Raw genomic sequence first — 21,850 nt, 5'->3', positions numbered from 1 at the left:
TAAGTAATAAGTTGGACAAATAAAGTTAAATGCATGTAATACTTCGTGAGCAATTATTCCAAATAAAACTGTTTAATTTTATATACATGTTAGAATAAAAGGGGATGTATATATAACCCAATTAAAACCGGATAAAATGCTAACATGAAAACTGGTTTTCTTTTGTGTACTAAAACTGAAATAGATTCTGCGCTTTTATCATGAAAGAATAATTGTTACCGTTTCCGGTTTGGTGCCCATGAATGACAGCGCCGTAAGCTCAATCGTCAGAGCTTACGGCGCGTTTATCTGCCCTGATAATGAACAGATTTAACTTTTGCCTTCTTCTTTCCACCTGACTTCTGTTCATTTGACAGTTTGCTGTAATGCTATAAAACGCACTAACAGCGTGAAGGTGACATGAATTAAATTATGCTGCTCAGGTGTATGAAAACACAGTGATTGGATTAAAACAGCCTCTAACCTCTCCGGTCAGTTCATCCCCTTAATTGTTTTTACGGAAGTCGACGGCTGGCTAACAGTGGTGACAGAGTGTGTGTGTGTGTGTGTGTGTGTGTGTGTGTGTGTGTGTGTGTGTGTGTGTGTGTGTGTGTGTGCGTGTGTGTGTGTGTGTTGGCATCGCTCTTTGTTCCTGTTCTCTTCACTCAACCAGCTGGGCAATGTTCAAGTGTACCATTATGCAATATTTACCAGCTCCGCCTGAGATCTGAGCAGCAACCTGTTTGGCTGGTTGTACTGTCTCTCAGCACGCGGGCCTGTTTCAGCCAGGACCCGACTGCAGGCTCTATAAAAAGACACCAAGATGGCTCCTTCCATCAGCAGCAGCGGATAGTAACGAACAAACACAAAAAAGACAACACACCGTCTCCGGACAAGATCTTAAACAGCATTTTCCTCCCTCTCTTAAAAGCTGAGATTTAAATAATGAAATATCTTGCTTTGTTTCTCTGCAATACTAAATTAGCCAACACCGCCCCCTAGTGGACATCTAGCAAAATGGCACGGTGGTAAAATTCCTGGCTTTTGTCGGATTCATACGGAGTACCGTGGGGAACATTTATATCGTTCCCTTGTAATTAATTTGTAAATACACTCTGATACACAGATGCAGTATGTACACTGTAGTGACTATTTGTTCAAAAACAAAAAATCTTAAGACTTCAAGGTGATCAAAGCAAAAGTGAATTCAACTCAAATAGCCACTTGATGCACAGAGGGCTTATGGCTTACGCAGCCCCCCCCCCCCAAAAAAAAAATAAATAAATAAATAAATAAATAATAAGCCAAAAAATGCAGTTCTTTGTTGCTTTATTCCACAGTTGAACATGGTACAAGCATATGAGGCCTAATGTTTGGCTACCTGATTGTCTCACCTGCGGACTGACTGACTGGGTGAAGTTACTGACTGGTAGACTGACTGTCAAAGTAACTGGTAAACTGGTAAAAAAAAAAAAACCTTGTGACCACCCACGTGCATAATGAGCTACCTAAACCTACGTATTTATACTGTGAAACACCCATGTCCCAAACTGAAATTAACTAGTTAAACAAATTGCTAACCACCAAACTTATTCTGAATAAGTAAAATTAAACAAAAATTCTAATTATAAATCAACCAGAAAATAAACAAATAAAAATAAGCTAAATAATCTAAATTCTAAAATTTAACTGAAAATAGAGAAATAGCTCCTACATACATAGAAAACGTTTGAATTCCTGTATTTTCAGATTTTAGTTGAATCAAAATTAAAACCCGTGTTTTAGTTTTTTTTTTGTTTGTTTGTTTCAGTGAAAAGGTGTCCATGCATTATTTGGTGCGGAAAACAGGTTGTCTGTGTGTTCATGTTTGTTTATGTAATATATCTTCCGGGGACAAATAAAAAGTAGCAGGAGACGGGACTGCACATGAAAACGTGTAGCTTATGAAACAGACTACCGACTCGAAACACATAGATCCAAAACTACAAGCAGATGGCGGTATTACCCCGTGAAAATTGCTCAAAATAGTCCAAATAGTTTGGGTGGCTCAACCCTTTTACAATAAGGCTCATCTTATAAAGTTTATAGATACCTTATTAATTTTTTAACACTTCATCATAAACATGAAGTGTTAATGATGATCCTTCAAACGGTGAAGGAGTGACGTTTAATGCATCACTCCTTCACAGTGATGAGACTATATGCTAAAAAAATTACAAATGCTTGTTGTGCTCACAAGGTAGTTTGAAATGAACAAATATCATTTGGCAAGATACATGTAGATTTTACCTTCTCATCCTTAAATAATACTAGAGTTATTTATTTATAAAGTGCTAAGAGAAAATGTATATATTTATAAACTATGTTAGCAACCTACAGTAAAGTAGCTTTATTCTAAAGTAGTATCTTCTTTTCTTTATTTCCTTCCTTCTTACAGAAAGTTTATGTCTTGGAGTAGGAATGTAAAGCCCATGTTTGATCCGTCTTCTCTTTATTTTGTAGTTTGTGGTGAATTTTTTATCTTAAATATATCAAACTTAGGATATCTTACAAACAAAATGTTAAAGTCTTTAAAAAAATTATATTGTAGCAGGACAACTCATAGACTAGTAAAAACATTATTGTGAGGGAACATAATTTTACAAGAAACCGAGATTACAGGCCACGTTAAAGAACCAGAAGAGTTAAAGACCATTACTCTACATCACAGGTGTCAAACTCCAGTCCTGGAGGGCCTCTGCCCTGCAACTTTTAGGTGTGCCTCTGCTGCACCACACCTGAATAGAATAATTATGTCGTTAGCAAAGCTCTGGAGAACTCATCTACACAAGGAGGAGGTAATTAAACCATTTCATTGCAGTGTTTTGTACCTGTGTCACATCTAAACACTGCAGGACAGCGACCCTCTAGGACTGGAGTTTGACACTCCTGCTCTACACTGACATGACGATATACTTCGTTTATGTTAGCCTCTGATGCAACAGGGTAGAATAATTAATATTTTATTTGCTTAAATTTGTGTTAGGGTTAGGAGTGGATTGATGCAAGGAAATGGGTTGAATTGAACAAATGGACTGGAACACACTGACCCATTAAAGTTCAGAGAAGTCTGCCTATTTGGCAGGTTTTGCATGATGCAAAACTTTGGATGGTTGTAGTTGTTATATAATCAATAGTGAGTTATATTAAAATTATGATAAATGAATACACAGAAGACAGATGAACAACTGAACAGAGAATTTATTTTATGAAGATTGTTCACTTCTTTGCCGCCTCCTTTTGGAGCTTCATCACCTCATGCTTGATGATCTTGTTTCTCTGTACAAATAAAAAAATAAATAGTGCATTGATTAATGTATTGCTTCAAAGTTATTAACTTTCTCTGTTCAAATTAATAACTCATAAGCTGTTGGCGACCATCACACAAACCATGTTGGCAGCTTGAAGAAACCATCTTCTTTGCCCGTTTTAAACTAAATTACACAACAGTTTGCAAACATTTAAACTCATGCTAAATATAAGTTTGAGAGTTTACACAAAAATACATTGACAATATCAAAGTCTTAGTGGAAATATTTAAAATAAAAGTGGGATTCTGCTTTCAGAAAACATCTGATAAAAGCATTTTTAACAGATCTGTTAAGTTGGAACGTTTTACAGCGTTTATGTTCTGAGGTACAGATTAAAACCAACAACTTGCTCCAATTCTTGATCAATCACTGCTTATGGATTTGATTTTGAATTTGAACAGCCTATATATACATGTTGTGGCAGCGCAAAGATTTGAAACCATAATCAAAACGAGACAATTCAAAATGAATTATTTTTTAGTCCAATTTCATTGTTTTTAGCTGCATTCATGACTGCTGTTAACATTTTCAGAAATCTGCGTTCCCAGACTGAGAAGAATCAGTTGCTCAGTGGTAATTTACATAAATAATCTGGTTTATGAGCCCAAAGTGGAAACACGAAATGGAGTAAGGTTCCAGAAAAGTTCCAGGAAGTTCTGTAAAAACAGCATTCAGGACCTCACTGTGAAAATGTGAGTTTTGTTGGCTTTTGTGTCACTAATCTGAACTTCCTGATTGAAGTGGTTCCTGTCTGTTGTACTCACCATCCTTTTGGCCTTCATCACCTTGTAGCGGTCAAAGTCAGACATCTTGGCCCTCTGTGAACATGAAGATTCATAGGTCAGAGACAGAACTAATTCTTCATGTCAAAACTTCCCTCTTTTCAACACTCCAGACTTTTCCATTTTTTAAAGTACATATTTTGGCTTTTAATATGGAACCTGGAAAATCCTGCAAACGGTAGAAGCTGATCAACATCAACTCACTTTAGTATCGTTAAACAACTCAAACTGAAAATGCTCCAGTGTTTTCCAGGTCTCCATCATTTAAAAATGATCCCAACAGACTCACGGTGAAACAGATTTATGTAGCATACACCCCTACAGGTTTGTTAGACTTCCACCACTCCAAAGACGTTTTTACTTTTCCCAACAAGTTGATATATTTTTCTAAATATAGGTAAGGAACTATTACGGATAAATTCATAGAATATCTATTGAGAGAGAAAAAAATATCCAAATGAATACTTTAACAAAATACCTGAGATTAAAGATGAGATTAACTCACTGTTAACTCCGATTTGGTGAAATAAAATGGAATGATGGACATTTATTGTGATAAATTTATAATCATAAGAATTTAATTGTCATGATAAATTACAACTAATGCTATTGAAACCCCTAAAACTGTCCACATTTTCTGGTCTGTTAATTTTACTATTTTATTTCTACTTTGTTCAATAAGAGTGTCAATAAATACATGTACATATGAAAATATGACTAAATGCAGTTACTATGTGCAGCTTATCACACTCCTATGTGTGACTGGTGTCCTAAAGAAGAGCATTACATGTGTGTGTTTCTCAACATCTGTATTTGTGACTGATGATAAACGGTCAGTCATACAGCTACCCAAAAAAGAAGTAAGAAAAATCATTATTACAATAGTACCACATAAAATCACGACAAAATTATAAGTCCATATTGCCCACCCCTAATAATATCAAAACAGAAAGGAACTTAAAAATAAAACAACAAAAAACAAACAAAAACAAAGACAGATTGTGACATGATTTTTACCTTCTGTCTCGCCTCGATCTTCTTGGCCCAGCTGCTCTGAGACCACTTCTCGTTGACTTGGGCCTTCTCCCAGGCTCGCCTCACAAACTTCTGCCGGGCGCTGGGAACCATCACACAATCATTAGGAAACACACAAAGTCTTTCTACATTAAAGCATGTCAGACAGTGAAAAGGGGCCCCGAAAGCTACCTACATTTATTTGGATGCCAACAATATCCTGCTTAAATTCTCATGAAAGAATGTCAAATAGTGCAGTTCAAAACTATAAAGCGAGAAACGTAGTGCTGGCGAAGGCAGGCAAACGCAATGTTTTCATGAAACAAACTTCTACCTCAACATTCCCAGAGAAGCCCACAGACACAGAACGCAAATTTTTGATAAAAGAAAAGTAAATATGCAGTCGCTGTAATTTTCTGCAGTGTTTGCAAAACAAATCTGACGTGGTCGAATCTCATTTTACTCTGCACCCATAATAACCGAATCTTCAATCTAAAGTTCAGATGTGTCTGAGCTCACCTGTGAGGAACTTTGATGACATAGTCAGTGAGCTGCATGCACTTGAAGGGCATGGCTTGCCTCTTCACTCCTGTGCAGGGACCGTCAACAAGCGCCTGGAAAGTGCAAAGGCAAGTTTCAGTTGATCAAATTGTAGCTCTGCCCCAAGTCAATAATACAAAATCCTCCAGCTACTTACCCTGTTTTGGTCAATAACATCGACAATGGCCACCAGCTTGCCAGCATGGGGACCAAAAGATATGTAGGCGACACGGCCGATCTCTACAAAGCGTTTGAACACCTAAAGAAAAAATAAAAAGGCAGACATAACTCAGTCTGAGAGTATATGATATTATCCAAACCGACTGCATGAAAATGAATTAACTTCTAATATCATGACAAGGAGGCAATCATAGTGCGCGTATAAAAGCACTGTACAGCTTAGCTGGCGTCGCTAATGCATCGTTTTTAACACTAGCAAAATACACCTGTGAAGCTTAAAACAAACAACTCAACAGGAAAACACGCTTAATGAAAGTGAAGTTATAAATGCATAAATAGTGTACTTCAATCTATCACCGGGTAACTTTGGGCCTATACGGCCTGATAGACCACGTTGTGTTGCGGCTAGTAGCCGACAACACGCTTCGACACGGCAAAAAAATTAATCACAGACTAACCAGACTTTATAAAACGTGTCAATTGTAGGTTTATAAGCATCCCAGTAAAGTGTGTGGAAACTTCTGCGATGTGAGAACCTCTAAATAAGACGAAATTCAAGTTAAAATTTATCCGTCTCTCATGGCGAACTCACCATGATGGCAGTCCGGGAGCAGAAAGGACGTTACAACTTCCGCTCGGCGCTCATACGACTTCCCTTCGCTACACGCATGCGCAGTGAAATAATCACCAAGTCAGACAATAAAGTGTTTATAAATATGTACACGCACAGTGACTGTCAATTATCATTGAAAATAGGAAACTAATAACAAAACTGTCATCTTGGTGTATTTAATATGTGTTATTTACACCCTTGAACGGCTTAACCAACATATGGTTGCGTAATACTTTTGTTGCCTTCATGGGATATAAGACGATTCCAACGTCAGCTAAAACTGCTGAACTCAAACCTAAATAGGATGTTACAGAACAAGGGTTTGATAGCTACAACTAACAGAGAAATTGTTTCTAAGAGAAAGGTTTTCATTAAAACAAAGGGCTTGTTGGCAAACGTCAAGTTGAAGTAGAATGTTTGTGTTTACAATATATATTCCGTCAGTTCCTGAACGCAGCATGAAGGTTTAAAGAAACCGATCGAGTGCGGAAGTTCACAACGGAAAATGACCTTTGAGGTTGATCTTCTCAAGCTGAACAGGGATCATTTGTTGACATTTTTAACAGCTATTTGCTAAAGGTATGTAGACAGTCTTATTTTAAACTCATTTGTGATTACTTCAATTACGCGTTGGGCCCAAAACTGTTATATTGCATGTCGAAATATTTTACATACCAAAAATCTAAGGACATGAAAAATAAAAAAATGTAAGTAAAAATGCCTAAATTTTATTTTATTGAGGTATGATACGTTGATTTAAGGCTTCCAACTACAGGCAGTGAAAACAAATATAACGTTTGAGCACCTCATTTGTTGCGTAGCTTCAATTTTCTAAGCAGTTTTCCACACTGAATGTTAGATTAATAATAATAAAAAATCTGTCCAAAAATTATATAAACAAACGCAGACGCATTAAAAGTCCGAATTTAATTTTATTTCGTTTTTCTCAACCTTCGTCGGCCGTTTCCAATACTATCAGAGAATTATAAACTATCAGAGAAGCATAAACGTGATAACATGATACGTTCTTCCTATAGCCTACAAATATTTTTGCTGCATATACTTTTACATATTATTCGTTAATCCTTATTTTAGTTCCCATAAGATGTATCCTGTGTTTGCGGTGAGCGCTTGAAACCCGCAGTCATGTTCCTCTTGTCTTGCGCATACAATATTGTCCAATAAAACTGATTTGGTTCTGAATGTTTATGCTATTAAAAATGACTTTAAGCGTTTATTTTATATTTTCTCCCAAGATTTTTTTTTCTCTCTTCGCGAATATAGAGCTGAGTCAAAAAGCGAAGCTCTCGACTTACCGGTCGATCTACGTTCCTACCCTTATCTATGTTCATGACCTTAGAGCACATATGTCAGAGTCAAGGCCCGCGGGCCACATCCGGCCCGCGAGAAGGTTTTTTGCGGCCCCTGGGATGATCTTGATTTATTATGGGCTCTTTGCACCTCAGCTTCCGCGTTCGGGGTAAAGCGGCTCGATTGTTTCCGATCCAATACAAATATCATTTACATTAGGTGCTTGCAGTGCTTGGCCAAGGTTTGCACATCGATCAGAAGCCCCAACAAGTCAGCTGGAGAAAGGTTTTAAGATGTTCGCCTCGTTATACATTCACTGACACGAAGGTGAGTTTTACTTAAACTTTGTGGCTAACATTAACGTTAGCTTATGCTAGTAGGCAATATTCTCGGACATTGTTCTTGTAAAATGTGCTATTTAAGTATCTAAACATTCTAACGGACAATGTATTTATCTTATTTTCAAGTATATTATGTGTGTTTATTGTCGTTAGTGTCACAGACTAACGGGGAGGTTACGGTTCGGGTTCGGGCTTTTTACTAACGAAGCCTGACGGAGCTCAACAAGCCTCATAGCTTAACAGTAGCGCAGCTCTGGTGTCAGAGATCTGGTTCAGCTGTTCAGGTTCAAAGTTGCTGCTTTTAGAAAAATATGACCGTGTTGCTTCATGTCTCCGTGTTATTTCGTTTTATTACCTTTGCATGTTTCTTGTGAAGAGCTCAGATAGGACGGTGTTTACAGCAGGATGTACAGGCGGATCAGTTGCTCGGCTGTCTGGCTCTGGTCTGCTCTCTGGTTCCCATAAACTCTTTCAGGCTGAATATAGAAGTGATTCCATAGAAATAACTCAGGGAGGCTCCTTTATTTACCATCCGTATACCCGGTAGTTTTAGGCTGATCCGGAGTGAAGTGAAGGCTGCAAACTTTGCTGTGTGGCGTTAGCTGGTAGCGACAGATATTTACAAGCCATCTTCTTAATTCAGGATCGCTTGGAAATTAACGAAAACTTAAAAGCCCATTATATTAGGAAGACAACAATGTTAATAGTATTGTTTTTTTGCATCTGAAATATGACTTAGTCTTTTCTACCAGTCATGGTAACTCAAAGCGGAAAAAAGTGAGCCGCATTAGCTCCTGGAGATGTGACGTCAACGCCGTAGGTGCAAAGAGCCCATTAGAACCGGCCCGCAGACCGCAGCAAGCCGGCACCCCGTCTGAAAAAAAAATATCTTCCTTATTTGAACTGTAAGTAGTTCTTTAAATGTTCTGTGAGATGATGTACTTACCCATGTATCCATAACAACCGGAACTTTCAATATCCACCAAGTTATTGCCGAAATATACCGTCTATTAAACGAGTGCCCCCCGGATTAATTACATTCTCTGCAGCTGCAGCTGCGAAGTTACCGTATTAACCCGATACTTGCTGGAAAGTGCAACGTCTCCCCTTTCAGAAACCGTTGGAATTTTTCCACTTAGCGCTACGTGTGGCGGAATTACGGTACTGCAAATTTAGATGTGTCGCCGGCGACACATCTAAATTTGCAGTACCGTAATTCGCCGGCGACACATCTAAATGCCTTGACTCTGACATATGTGGATTAATAGATTTTTGCACTTTATTTTATTGTATTTCAATCCAATTATATTTTAAAAATATTTCAGTTGTGTCTGTTGAAAATTAAAGATTACTGACAGAGCCATAAGAAAATATTGCTTTATTTATCTGATCATATTGAAATATATTTGTTAGGTTTTCAGTAGGTTCAATTAGGTTCACTAGACTATATGCGTCATTTAAAAAAATTTCAATGAACATTCGATCAGTCCGGCCCTCGGCTTGTAGCTAAATTTTTTATTTGGCCCTCCGTCCATTTGACTTTGACACCCCTGCCTTAGAGTAATGACCGAAAGAACGAGATCACGGATACAAGCGGCCTGCCGATTTTGATTTTGGCTGGTATGAATTTCTTTTGTCTGAACCGTTGCTAAATGTAGCAAGAAAGTCAGAGTTGGCAACAGTGGGGTGAATGTTGTTAAGTGTAAATGTTCAGACATGACCTGGTGATATGAGAGGCCCCATAGGCCAAAACCTACAAACCCTCTTACACGTACTATCAAACCCTCTCACATTCGCTATATATATATATATATATATATATATATATATATATATATATATATATATAGTACATAATACATTATGTATCTGAAAAAAAAATTGTATGGGCAAAAAATCCTGTAAAGCACATATGTGCAACCTCAGTTAAAATTGGTCTTATAGGTGTCCCTGTGTCATCCTGAAGTCAGAAAAGTACCTGGTAAGGTATTGTTTATGTAATCTGAAAGATTTGTTAAATGTTAAATGTCAAATGTCAGCAATTTTGATTGAGGTAGCACATATGTGGTTTACAGAATTTTTTGCCAACATAATATGTTTTAATTTATTTTCAGATACACGATTTCCTTTAGTGTTATGGCAATAGATCCAATATCTGTTTCATTCCCTAGACCTTTCAAAATAAAACTAAATTGCACAATAAAAATGCCTAAACAAATATCAATCGTCCTAACTAAATTTTATAAAATATAAATAAACCATCTTACAAATAACTTAAATATTTCCTATTTATGGCTCTAACATTTAGCAAATCAATTAACACAAAGTTTTATATTTTTAAAGCCGCAGAAGAGAAACATGAATCAAACATAAACCGGAAGTCCGCTTTTATTTTGAAAAGCTTGCCAGGGGTCCAATCAGAAACTGAAATTTTAAGATAACTTCCGTTGCAGATAGTACGTGCAAGAGGGTTTGACTGTGAATGCGAGAGGGTTTGACTGTGAATGCGAGAGGGTTTGACTGTGAATGCGAGAGGGTTTGATAGCGAATGTGAGAGGGTTTGATAGTACGTGTAAGAGGGTTTGATAGCGAATGTGAGAGGGTTTGATAGTACGTGTAAGAGGGTTTGATAGCGAATGTGAGAGGGTTTGATAGTACGTGTAAGAGGGTTTGATAGCGAATGTGAGAGGGTTTGATAGTACGTGTAAGAGGGTTTGATAGCGAATGTGAGAGGGTTTGATAGTACGTGTAAGAGGGTTTGTAGGTTTTGGCCTATGGGGCCTCTCATATGGTGAGGGGGTCTGTCAGTCAAACACCTCACTGCAGAGCAGAAGAGGACAGAGGATGATTTTAAAACCTTGCCGATGAAAATAAGATCAGGAAATAAGATGGGCTTCACATCAAGGCCGTGCAGAGACCACTAAAGGGGCAGGTGCTCAAAAAAAAAGAAGGGGCACATCTTACCGCATTCTAGGACAGAATATTAACAAAGCCACACAGCTTTCAGAGTTTAATAAACAATGATAAATTACAAAATTTTGAAATATACAATCAAAGCCAACGTAAATCTCTATACAGAGCATACAACTTTGCATATGTAAGATATTTTATTAGCAATTTCTTTCTGCAGGTCTATTTTGTTATAGGAAAGTATTGCAATATTCAAACCCGCAATTTAACAAGATATGTAAATCAGAGCTGGTGGTTTAGCTCTGATTTACATATTTTGTCTTTACAGAATTACACTATTAAAAATATAAACAAGGGCACAATGCAACCTTTTAGTGACTGTAATCTATAAAAAAAGAGCTGCCTGTTTGCTATAGTGGAGATGAAGATGGTCCATTCAGGAAAGCAGAGCTGCATCAAACTTTAAGGTGGAACTGCAGAAAAAAACAAAAGCAAAAATTGAATTGTTAATGCATGTCACTATGGGAAAAGCCTACTGAGTTTTGCTTAAAACTTTTTTAAACATTTAAATCACACATTTGTCTCATGAAGTGAATTTTTTTTGCAAAACAAACTTATTTGTGCATGTCAGAAATCTTTTCTTGATATTCTAAGTTTTTGTTTGACTCAGTTTTGCTTGTGATTCTCACATGACGTCATGGGCAGGACCCAAAATCACAACAAAAGATTTCTGATGTGTGCAAATAAAAGTTTATGTTTGGCAAATAACTTTTTAAGTTCACAAGACAAAAAATAGTTATTTAATTTAAAAAAGTTTTTTAAACAAAATAATTTGTTTTTTAAAAAAGAAATCATTACAATTCCAAAAGTTTTGATTACAATTTTATTTTACTTAACTGAGGTTAGTTTATTTTTTCCCATTGAATAATTGGGAAAAATATTTTAACTAGGCTACATACTCTGCGAACCAGACCCTAAACTTAAAGTCTGGGTTGAGTTTTTTCCCCTTCATTAATGACATACATTATATCTATCATGGTAATTCAGGGTGAGTTATTTTTAATTCTAAATGAATATTCTTGTTGGACTTTTATTTAATGCTATTCTCTTTCAAGACACATTTACCTAACGCCAGAATAAATGCAATGTACATTATGCAGCAAAGGAAATTAGAAGATCGGACATATATCCATTATGGAGATAAGTTTTGGACGGGCGATGTACCTCGTACAAAGGGAAGAAGCTTTTTTGTTATCTAGCTTTGCTAGCAAAGTCCTAGCTGGCAGCTAGCTAATAGCACAACAACAGCCTAATGTCTGTATGATAAAAATACTGAATCGATAGATAAGAACAGTTTTTCCTCACCTGGCTGTCTCCTCCCGCTCAGTAGTTATTCAGAGAAAAGCAGACAAAGGCCTGTCAGTGTCTGTTGTATTTCATTACCTCTCTGCTTAAACCTCTGAAGCAGAAACGATACTTCAACATTTTCCATCATCTGACAAGTAGCAAGTCTACTCCACTTTATTCACCAAAAATGTTCATATATATATATATATACATATATATATGGTAATGGCGAACCAACCGGACATTGTGGTGGTGGATAAACAACAGAGGAAAGCCATTGTGGTGGATGTAGCAATACCAAGTGACCACAACATCAGGAAAAAGGAGCATGAGAAACTGGAGAAATACCAGGGCCTCAGAGAGGAACTGGAGAAGGCCTGGAAGGTGAAGACCACAGTGGTGCCTGTGGTCATCGGGGCCCTCGGGGCAGTCACCCCCAAACTGGAGCAGTGGCTCAAACAGATCCCAGGAACAACATCAGACATCTCAGTCCAGAAATGTGCAGTTCTAGGCACAGCCAAGATACTGCACAGAACCCTCAAGCTCCCAGGCCTCTGGTAGAGGACCCGAGCTCAGAGGATGAAAGAGAGAGAGACCACCCGCGGAGGGTGAGAAGGGAATTTATTTTTTTTTTATATATATATCTCAATTGCGTCATGCGTCACGGGCAAAAGGTCAAAGGTAACAAGGTGACCAGATGGCTTATTATGTTGTACAAAAAAACAAAACAAAAAAAAATATTTTAGTACATGTTATTATGTGTCAGAAGAGGGCTTTGAAAATAATAATACCACCACCACCAACAAAAAAAATAAAATAAAAAAATTGACCAAAAGGGCACTTTGGGGCAAGGAGCAAAAAGGGCAGGTGCTCAAGCACCCCCAGCCCCCTCTTTTCACGTGCCTGCTTCACATGTAAGTATTGGCCAATCACAGTCCCCCAAAATTAAGGAAATCGGTGACCAGAACTGCTGGGATAAACTGCTTGATACATCTCTTGGCCAATAAATGTATCCTATGTGTGTAATGTAAACAGCACTGCCAGAGAAGCAATAAGTTTATAGCAGGTGTTTGAATGACCTAAGATAAAAGGAAATGCAAACAAAATGACAAACCATTGGAAAGACAAAAAGAAGGGAGCTAAATCCTTTTCTGGGTTACCTAATGATCAGACTGCTGATTGCAGCCAGTCCACATTGTTAACAGAACTAGAGGGCCCCAAAACCAAATTTCACTTAGGGCCCCATGGAGGCTTGGATTAATTGCATTCTTAGTTTATTACATTAGTTTGCCTATGTCTTGATTTTTTTCACTCCATGGAGTGTTTTTGGTTAAAAAAAAAAAAAAAAAAGATTGTATGAATTTTTTCTCTTATTTTCATTAGTTTAAATTATTGCAGAAATATTGACAATAACACACTTTAAAAATAAATCCTTAGTTGTATTTTTGGTGTTGTTTAAAAATAGCAAAAGTCCCTTGTATTTTAGCAAAAGTCCCTTGTATTTTATGCTAAGTAGCCAGCCCCCAGATCTTATTATTAAATAATATTATAAAGTCCATTAATATTGGCCTATTTTTTTCATCTAGTCATCTTTGTCTATATTTCATATCCATCAAAAGTTTGAAGAATATTTATTTATTTGCTTGTTGTTTAAATTGACAGAAACCCATAATGGCGACAAGTGAAGTGTAAGTACCAGTTTTGTCTTAAACTTGAGGCTCTGTATGGAGCAGCTTGTTAACTAATAATCAAGAAAGTATATTCTATCCTTTTCTGTTCTATTCTACATTCTGTTTCTCTTTTAAACTGTAAATCTCCACTCATGGAACCTCGTTGTTATACAGTGTGATGATAATAAAGGTTTTTATAATCTTCTTGTTTGGTAGTGGTTAGTGACGGGTAGATGAGGCGTCATGAAGCATTTTGACCCATAGCGAAACTGTATTGAGACTGTGTCAATACTTTGTCACTGAATACTGACACATCACATATCTGTTAAATAAGACTGAATAAACATGGGAAACATGAAATGGTAAAAAAAAAAGAGAAGCTGAGGGGACAAATATTGTTATTGACAGTAAGGAAAAAGCCTAATCTATGGATAAACTCATTGCTGTTGAGCTCAGACCGTTAGTGCAACACTTACAAGGTAATGATGTCACTTCTAAGCAGAACAGAGCAGAATTAGTTTTGCATGATGTAGGTTGAGAGGAAAATGGTGAAATGTATAATGCAGCCCAAAAATGGAGCCTAGAGTAGTTATTGGTTGCATTATTAGTAATGTAGTTATTTTTATTTATTACTGTTTTTTTATATATATATCTCAGATTAAATGAGATCCATAGCGTCAAAGGTAAGATACATATTTCTCTAATGCATTTTAGTATAAAAAGTTTGTTTTTCTTCAGAAATTCTTGATCTCTGTGCTGTCCTTCAGATCTAGAGGATTTTGTGTCTAGCAAAAGAGGCAAAAGTATTTTCCTACCTAGTCCAGATTTGGCACTACTGACCATTGGACCTCTGGAGGACACAGACTACAAGGACAACCCTGCAGTGGTGAACGGATGGGGGAAGTTTTATCTTCCCACCATAACAAAGATGAAGGTTTTCGGCTATGTGGAGGGAACTTTGTACACATGTGGCCAGCTTGTCTTGATGATAAGCGAGGACCAGAAGGTGTACGGCTTTGATGGAGAGGAGCTGCATCTGGTGGCTTTCAGCCTGGATCAGATGTCCAAAGAGGGAATAGCCGATCCAGCACTCCAGAGTTATTATCGTGGTGAGGCCTTCAAAGACGTGGTGAGTGATTGACTGTGAATGTGTGAACATTTATCCTGAATGCCAGTCTGGGATCCCTAACAATGTGTTTTATGCTCAGACCAAAGAGGACTGGGAGGCGGTGAAGCTGAGCCCTGTGGGGACGAGGCTGGATGAGGAGCATCGTCAACTGGTGGCTTCTCACAAGCCCACCTTCCTGCAGAATATCAGACAAAACCAGAGGTGGGTGTCCTTTTAAGTTGGGCGTCACAGTAAATTGTGAAAAGGAAAAGTTGTGAAAGTACTGCATGTTGCATCTCTAAATATGACTGAGAGTTTTAGATGAAACTGACCAGTAAATGATACTGGATCCTACAGTTAAGGGACCAACTTTTAGGTTCAGTTAGTTTCATGAAAAGCAGTGGAGTTCTTCATAGTACTGGGGAAAACCCAGCATAGTCATCACTCTGTTCCCTTCAATGCAGGTGTTGTGGCCAGTGACCTTGTATGTTTTTCTCTTTTTTTCCCCTTTCCTGTATCACTGCAGCGTTCCTGTCTATTGACTCCACTGGATGCAGCTGTCCTCCTCTTGGGAGTGAGGGTGTCACGATCCGTGTCACCACTGTAGGCAAAAAATACATAAAATTAACAATTATTAGCCTACAAACTATGAACGTAATCCTAAAAATATAAATTTAAGAAAAAAACTTCCCACTGCATGTTGATGTCACAGAATTACAGAGTTTAATCCAATTTAAGACAATGCATAAACTTACACAGAAACTGCAGAACAACAGAGACATACATTCATTTACCTGACAAATAAAAGAAAGAAAAGCAAAGACATCTTTGGAGAGTTGCGAGAGCAAATCTGATTTGTTACTTCTGTGTAGAAAGTTTTATAGTAAAAGGCGTATTCTTATCTATAATTTATTCAAATAAGGCGTATCTTTGCTCATCCAACCAGAAGCTATCTTGGACACTCAGAAAAACTTAGAACTTCCCCTAATTTACTGCCGAGATCAAAGGCCATTTGCTCTTTTGTTAAACAAAAGAAGAGGAGAGCTTCATCCTGAACTCCTGTGGTTTCACAGATCAGTGTGAAAAGCTGGAACCTCTACTGATTGTTTCCCAGAGAGACAAAGGGGAGATCGAAGATCTTAGCAAATGATCTGCTGTAACTACAAGTAAAATAAAGGTCAATAGGGCAGAATAAGTTATTAATTTTAAATCTATAATTATGTTATTTCAATCAAGACATGTTAAGTTTCAAAACTAGCTTATTTTAAATTTATTTTCTCAACACCTCGCATTGTTGTTTTCCTTGTGGCCAAACGTGGCCTGCCGAGAGGACCTGGGATCCAGAGAAAGAGAGAGCCAGACTTTTTCCAAAGTTAACTATTTTATAATATTTTCTTCCTTAACAGAGGGTATGAGTTCAATTATATAAGCAGAAAGAATAAAAAAGGTGCAGGTGTGTAGCCTTGTACATAAATAATGAACTGTGGTAGAAAAAATATCAGTCAGTTGATGATGTAATGGAATGCAATATTGATGAAGCTTTTGAGATATTTATCAAAATATTTAAAACATTTTACGATAAAAACTGTCCAACTGTGCCTTGTAAATTACAGGCAAAAAAACAAATATAAGCCATGGATTACTAAAGGATTACAAAACGCATGTTAATAGTAACAATAAATAAAGTTATCTTTAAAACTAATTACACAGGTGATATCAAGACCCAACAGTGGAGTCAGACGGTAGTAAAATTAATCAGGTTGTGTGTGTTGTTATTGTGTCCTGCAAACTTTGCTTTAATTCTATCTTTTCTATTTAATCATCAAAAATCATAATCAGACAGAAAGAGAGTCATGGAACAGGAAGAGCAGGTTTCCTGAAGAAAGAGGAAGTTTCCAGCCTGCAGTGAATAAAAATAGTTCAGACTGCTCATTTCAAGGCATTAAAGGTTTAAAGAATAAAATCTAAACATTTTGAGTAATTGGTTAAAACCCAGAGTAAAATACTTAAATTAATAATGATATCTTATGATTAAACCAATAATTAATATTGGTTTAACCGATGGTTGATGTTGGTTTGATTATAAGAATACTTACACTTACTCTTAAACTTATGGAAGTACTTACAGGTGAAACAAGTAACTGTAACATGGTATCAAATAATTGGAATAATGGATTATTTTTGGTTTCTTTTCAGAAATGTCTGTAATAACTCACATCATGATTATAATAAGAGTAACCAATAAGTTATGGTTATTATAAAATTATAAATGAATGCTAAATCAGAGAAACTAAAAGGTTATAAATGTGATTTTGACATTGAACTTGAAATGTGGTAAAGTGTGTAACTGTAACTAAAGGTCACTGATGATGTGTTGGAGGTAGATGGTAGGTGAAAGGTCAGGGAGAAAGAGGAACTGATAGGAGAGCAGAGGTGACCAAGACATTAGGTCATTAGAACAGACTGGTGGATATGAGATCATCTGTCCAAGCAGTCAGATGATCTCTGACTGCTTACGGACTGCTGTAACTTCCTGTTACGGAAGAAACAGGAAGTGAGACTTTTGAGATGCATGAAGGAAACAGGTGCAGAAGGCAGACAGAGAACCTCAGAAAGTTCAGCTCCAAGTGAACAAGGAAGTTCATCTGAAGTTGAGGCCAACCAAAAGGCAGTTGACGTCAAGGAAAAACGTACGTGAGGAAAGTTGTGTGGCTGCTGACAAGAAATAAAAAGACACCAGACAGAAGAATCGGGGTTCTTTGTTCCTTTTTGTCACGGTTTATTCAATGTCACATGCTGTTTGCATTTTAATTATGTAAAGCACATCTCACACACGGAGATGCAGAATCAACGAAGGGCTGCTTGCTGTACAAGAAAGGAACAAGATCTGTTTACCCACAACCCGGGATTCTGATTCGACTGCGGCCCCACACTCAACCCAAAAGATTCCAACGATGCTGCAGTGGACATGGAGAATAAACAAAGATCGCATTATGGATAAAGAACTGTGTTCATTGAGGATTCTCACCAGTTCAACTTTGGATCTATTCTAAAAGGATTCTGCCAAGACAAAGACAGGACTCCATCCATGGACGTTAAAGTTCTCTGCTGCCAAAGATCGTCTCTGCATCTGGGTTCGAGTGAAAACTGCCTCCCCAAAGTTTCTATTTAGATCAGGACACAGTGTAGGGTTAGAAGTAGGAGTAATTTCTGAAAATTCTTAAAAGTATTAATTTCTTAATCTTCTATTGAAATGCTGTATGTCTTTTCTCCCCTGCTAAAGCTTCCTAATAAAAATACTAAAGTCTAATTTGATGTGGTGGACAGTTAAATTAATTGAGTCAACTAAATTTAATTCTTCTGATTAATGTGAAATCAATGTTGATGGTCCTAGTAAATTAGGATGGCTTCGTACGTTCTTTAGTTCAGATAAATAATGACCCTGGGACTTATTCCTAGTTTCTAAAATTATCTAAGCCGGTAACAAGTGCACGTTAATATCAGGGAAAGAGCTGTCATGAACAGATGTGGTTTCTGAGCTCGGACACCGGCAGGGCTACTCTGATGTCTGAATCATAGACTGAAGCGGGTCATAACTTCTGGATGAAGGTAGTTGGAGCTTAGACGAATGCTTCTCGCTCCCAGCTTAAACAAAAGTTCTCTACATTCTTATTTGCGGTAATACCCAGAGATTAGAGGCTTTTCGGACCCGTGAGATGGAGACCTGGTCAGTAGTCAGTCCGCTGGAGTTTGGGAGGAGTTAGGGGCGTGGCTGAGTACTGTGGATTAAAAACAATATGGATAAAAAGAAATTTGCAATTGCTGTATTTCTGGATCTCAAAAAAGCTTTTGATACCATCAATCATGACATGTTACTAAAATAACTGGAAAGATATGGAATTAGAGAGGTGGCATTAAACTGGATTAGAGTGTGGGTTTTGATGTCTTCGGTGTTTTTAATGTTTTTAATATTTTTAATCTATTATGAATTTATTTTTATTTCTCTTTCTCACTGTTTCCGTCTTAATGATGTAAAGCCCCCCGGAAAACCTCCCAGTTAAACGACGTTTAAAGTCCTATGGGGTTTAGAGTCCCAGTTGACGGCGTTTCAACTAAAAACCTAGAGGTTGTAGTCCTTGTCAAACGGTGTTTTTGACTAAAGTCCCAGAGGGTTAGAGCCCCAGTTAAACGACGTTTAACTGAAGTCCTAAAAGGGGTGCGGGTTTTAATGTTTTTATCTTTTTCAAAATCTTTTTGTCACTGTTTATTCAATGTCACATGCTGTTTGCCTTTTAATTATGTAAAGCACTTTGAAATGCCTTGCTGCTGAAATGTATACAAATAAAAATTGACTGATTGATTGATAAAGTATTTAATTAATTCCTGAGCAAATGGGTTTGACTGATTAAAGCTAAGCCTTACTGCATTTCATTTGTTTGCGTCTCTTTTTTGTTTGCTGCATTTCATTTGCTTTTTGTTTGCGTCTATTTTTATGTTTGCTGCATTTCATTTGTGCGCGTCTCTTTTTTTTTTGCTTGCATGTTTTCTCTGTTGCTGCGCATTTGCACCTGTTGGCCACCGTACTTTCCCCTTTGAGCACCAACGCTGTTTGGAGGAACTTTGTCACTTTGACCATGGAGGCTCAGCATTTAAACAGGAGGCATGATAACAAAATGTAGTTGATTTATTCAGAGCTGCATGTGACATCCATTACACAATGAGACAAAGAAGAAGCTGGCTTTTATTCATGAGGCAATTTCACCAAGTGTCAAGTGAAGAGATTATCAAAAACAAAACAAAAATTAAGAAAAAAAACATTATTTACACGAACCTAACAAAAAAAAGTGGTATCAGTAAATATTCACATGCATGCAAATCATTACAACTAAACTAATCTAAGGTGAATTGAAGATTAAATTTAACTTAATATAACTCCTCAGAGCATTGCCCCTCCTGATTGAAGGGTAAACGCTCCAGCAGCATCTGGAACGTTTGTCTACTTTTGCTGCTCCACCCTGCTGAGAGACACCAGGAAAGGTAAGTACTCAATTAAGCTCAAATTAAACCAAAGTTTATAGTTAAAAAAACAACTAAGCTTATTTTTTGTTTAAGTAATAAGTTTATTTGGTTAAGATTTCACAGTGTACTTACAAATTTCATTACTACATAAAAAATGTTGAATAATTTATTTTAAAAAAATCAGTTTTGCTTAATGTACTTTACAAAATCAAGTTAATTTTTTTTTGGATTTTCTTTTTTCACGTAACTAAGTATGTACTTTGAAAAAAGAATAGTCTTACTTGATAAACGTAAATAAATTATGCTAATATTTGCATAATTTATTTATGCAAATATTTGCATAAATATTTACAAATATTTTTACAAATATTTGCAAATATATGTTGAAAAACATTAATTTCATTCTCTGGGTATAAATGTGGTTCTGTGTGCATTAGGAACAAAAATCCAGAATAACTCTAAACTTGTGCACCAAATTATTTTTTAAATATCATTAAACTTCTTCATTCAAGCCTGGAAAAATAATTCAAAATGAAATCATTAGAACATCAAGTTCTAACATATTTATGATTATCACAAAATGTATGAGCCGTTTTGTTCATGGATTAACTTGAGCTGTGTTGTTTTATCAATAATCTAGCAGAGAAGGTTTTGACACGACTTGTGCAACTTTGCCCAAATACTTCCTGCTCTTACCTGAGAGCAGACACGCCTGTAGTAACGCCTTCATGTTTCAAACCAGATGGACTAGATTCAGAATCAGTCTGACTTTAAGTCTCACAAAGGAAACCAGATCTGATGAGCTTCATTTTTCTGTTTCATTTACCTGGAAGCTACGATGGTAAGTGGATATACTTGTATGTGGTTATTTTTCCTGTTACCACTGAGATTATCTTTAATATACATTTATAGATCTTAATACATTTCTAGTTGTAGTAAACATCAATAAAATGTGCTCTTTAAAAATAATATATTGATTAAATTGTTTCACATTTACAGGCTGATGAACAGAACAGGAGGTAAGTCAGACAGTATAGAAATATAAAAGTTGATGCATCATTTTTAATTTTTATTAATTTTATCATTATCAATGTAGAGAGGAATATCTGGTCGACAATCAACTTTTTAAAAGAAATGCTCTTCTACTTATTAAGAAAATGAAGGAAATGGCTGAAATAGGCCCTGAAGAACTAATGGATGAGGTGTGTATAATTGAGATATGATACTTCACATTCATTCACTTAATGCTTCTCGTGCATCTAGAAAAGTAACTTTTTATGTTTTTCTTTCCACTCTCTAGATTCTTCATAGCATCTTCTTTTTAGGGGAGATTAATAAGCCAAAGTTTTCTCCCAAAGAAATTTTTGGTAATGATAAAAAATTATTGAATGACTTAAAGACAACTTATCCGGAGCCTTTCAGACTTTATTCCTCTCACCTACCAAGAAGGAGTCCGTTTTCATGTGTGCTGGACATGGTGAGATGTATTTACTTGTTTTGCAAAAGAATTAATACCCCTCCAATTTTCCAGGCTTTGTGATTTTACAACCTCAAACATCAATGTGACAGACTGACAGTGAATAGTGAATAATTGTGAATTTGAATAAAAATGACACAAAAGTACGGAAGAGGATTAGAGCCACTGGGGGGGGAAAAAATTCTGATTTTAATCTCAGAATTCAGAGA

At 36.7% G+C, this 21,850-nt stretch overlaps 2 protein-coding genes across 3 annotated transcripts; one reads left to right on the top strand and one right to left on the bottom strand.

The window, feature by feature from the left end:
• Window positions 1-3,201: 3,201 nt before the first annotated feature.
• On the bottom strand, window positions 3,202-6,527 carry rpl14 (ribosomal protein L14). The gene is made up of 6 exons (XM_015007578.2): window positions 6,438-6,527; window positions 5,823-5,924; window positions 5,645-5,739; window positions 5,129-5,228; window positions 4,094-4,147; window positions 3,202-3,297 (listed from the first exon to the last, which is right to left on the bottom strand). Exons 1-6 carry the CDS (start codon window positions 6,438-6,440, stop codon window positions 3,238-3,240), a joined length of 414 nt encoding a protein of 137 aa, XP_014863064.1. The 5' UTR covers window positions 6,441-6,527; the 3' UTR covers window positions 3,202-3,237.
• A 409-nt stretch (window positions 6,528-6,936) lies between these two features.
• Window positions 6,937-19,571, top strand: LOC106922636 (uncharacterized). Of its 2 annotated transcripts, XM_088010108.1 has the most exons (6): window positions 6,937-7,037; window positions 14,030-14,055; window positions 14,695-14,720; window positions 14,805-15,166; window positions 15,246-15,367; window positions 15,672-19,571. In XM_088010108.1, exons 2-6 carry the CDS (start codon window positions 14,039-14,041, stop codon window positions 15,685-15,687), a joined length of 543 nt encoding a protein of 180 aa, XP_087866234.1. In that variant the 5' UTR covers window positions 6,937-7,037; window positions 14,030-14,038; the 3' UTR covers window positions 15,688-19,571. The 2 variants fall into 2 exon arrangements, with proteins under 2 accessions (XP_087866234.1, XP_087866235.1); XM_088010109.1 differs by lacking the exon at window positions 14,695-14,720 and having other exon boundaries at window positions 14,857-15,166.
• Window positions 19,572-21,850: the final 2,279 nt, after the last annotated feature.

Source organism: Poecilia mexicana, unplaced genomic scaffold (assembly GCF_051168715.1).
Source record: "Poecilia mexicana isolate PSO_F unplaced genomic scaffold, ASM5116871v1 scaffold_11, whole genome shotgun sequence".
NCBI classification, from domain to species: domain Eukaryota; kingdom Metazoa; phylum Chordata; class Actinopteri; order Cyprinodontiformes; family Poeciliidae; genus Poecilia; species Poecilia mexicana.
This window is presented reverse-complemented; position numbering and strand designations above follow the sequence as displayed.

Excerpts from the sequence above, each read along its gene's own strand:
- rpl14 (XM_015007578.2), bottom strand. Across the intron at positions 5,740-5,822 it reads ATGTTATTGACCAAAACAGG|GCGCTTGTTGACGGTCCCTG; the intron begins GTAAGTAGCTGG and ends TGCACTTTCCAG. Across the intron at positions 5,229-5,644 it reads GTCATCAAAGTTCCTCACAG|CGCCCGGCAGAAGTTTGTGA; the intron begins GTGAGCTCAGAC and ends GATGGTTCCCAG.
- LOC106922636 (XM_088010108.1), top strand. Across the intron at positions 14,721-14,804 it reads TGAGATCCATAGCGTCAAAG|ATCTAGAGGATTTTGTGTCT; the intron begins GTAAGATACATA and ends GCTGTCCTTCAG. Across the intron at positions 15,167-15,245 it reads GTGAGGCCTTCAAAGACGTG|ACCAAAGAGGACTGGGAGGC; the intron begins GTGAGTGATTGA and ends TTTTATGCTCAG.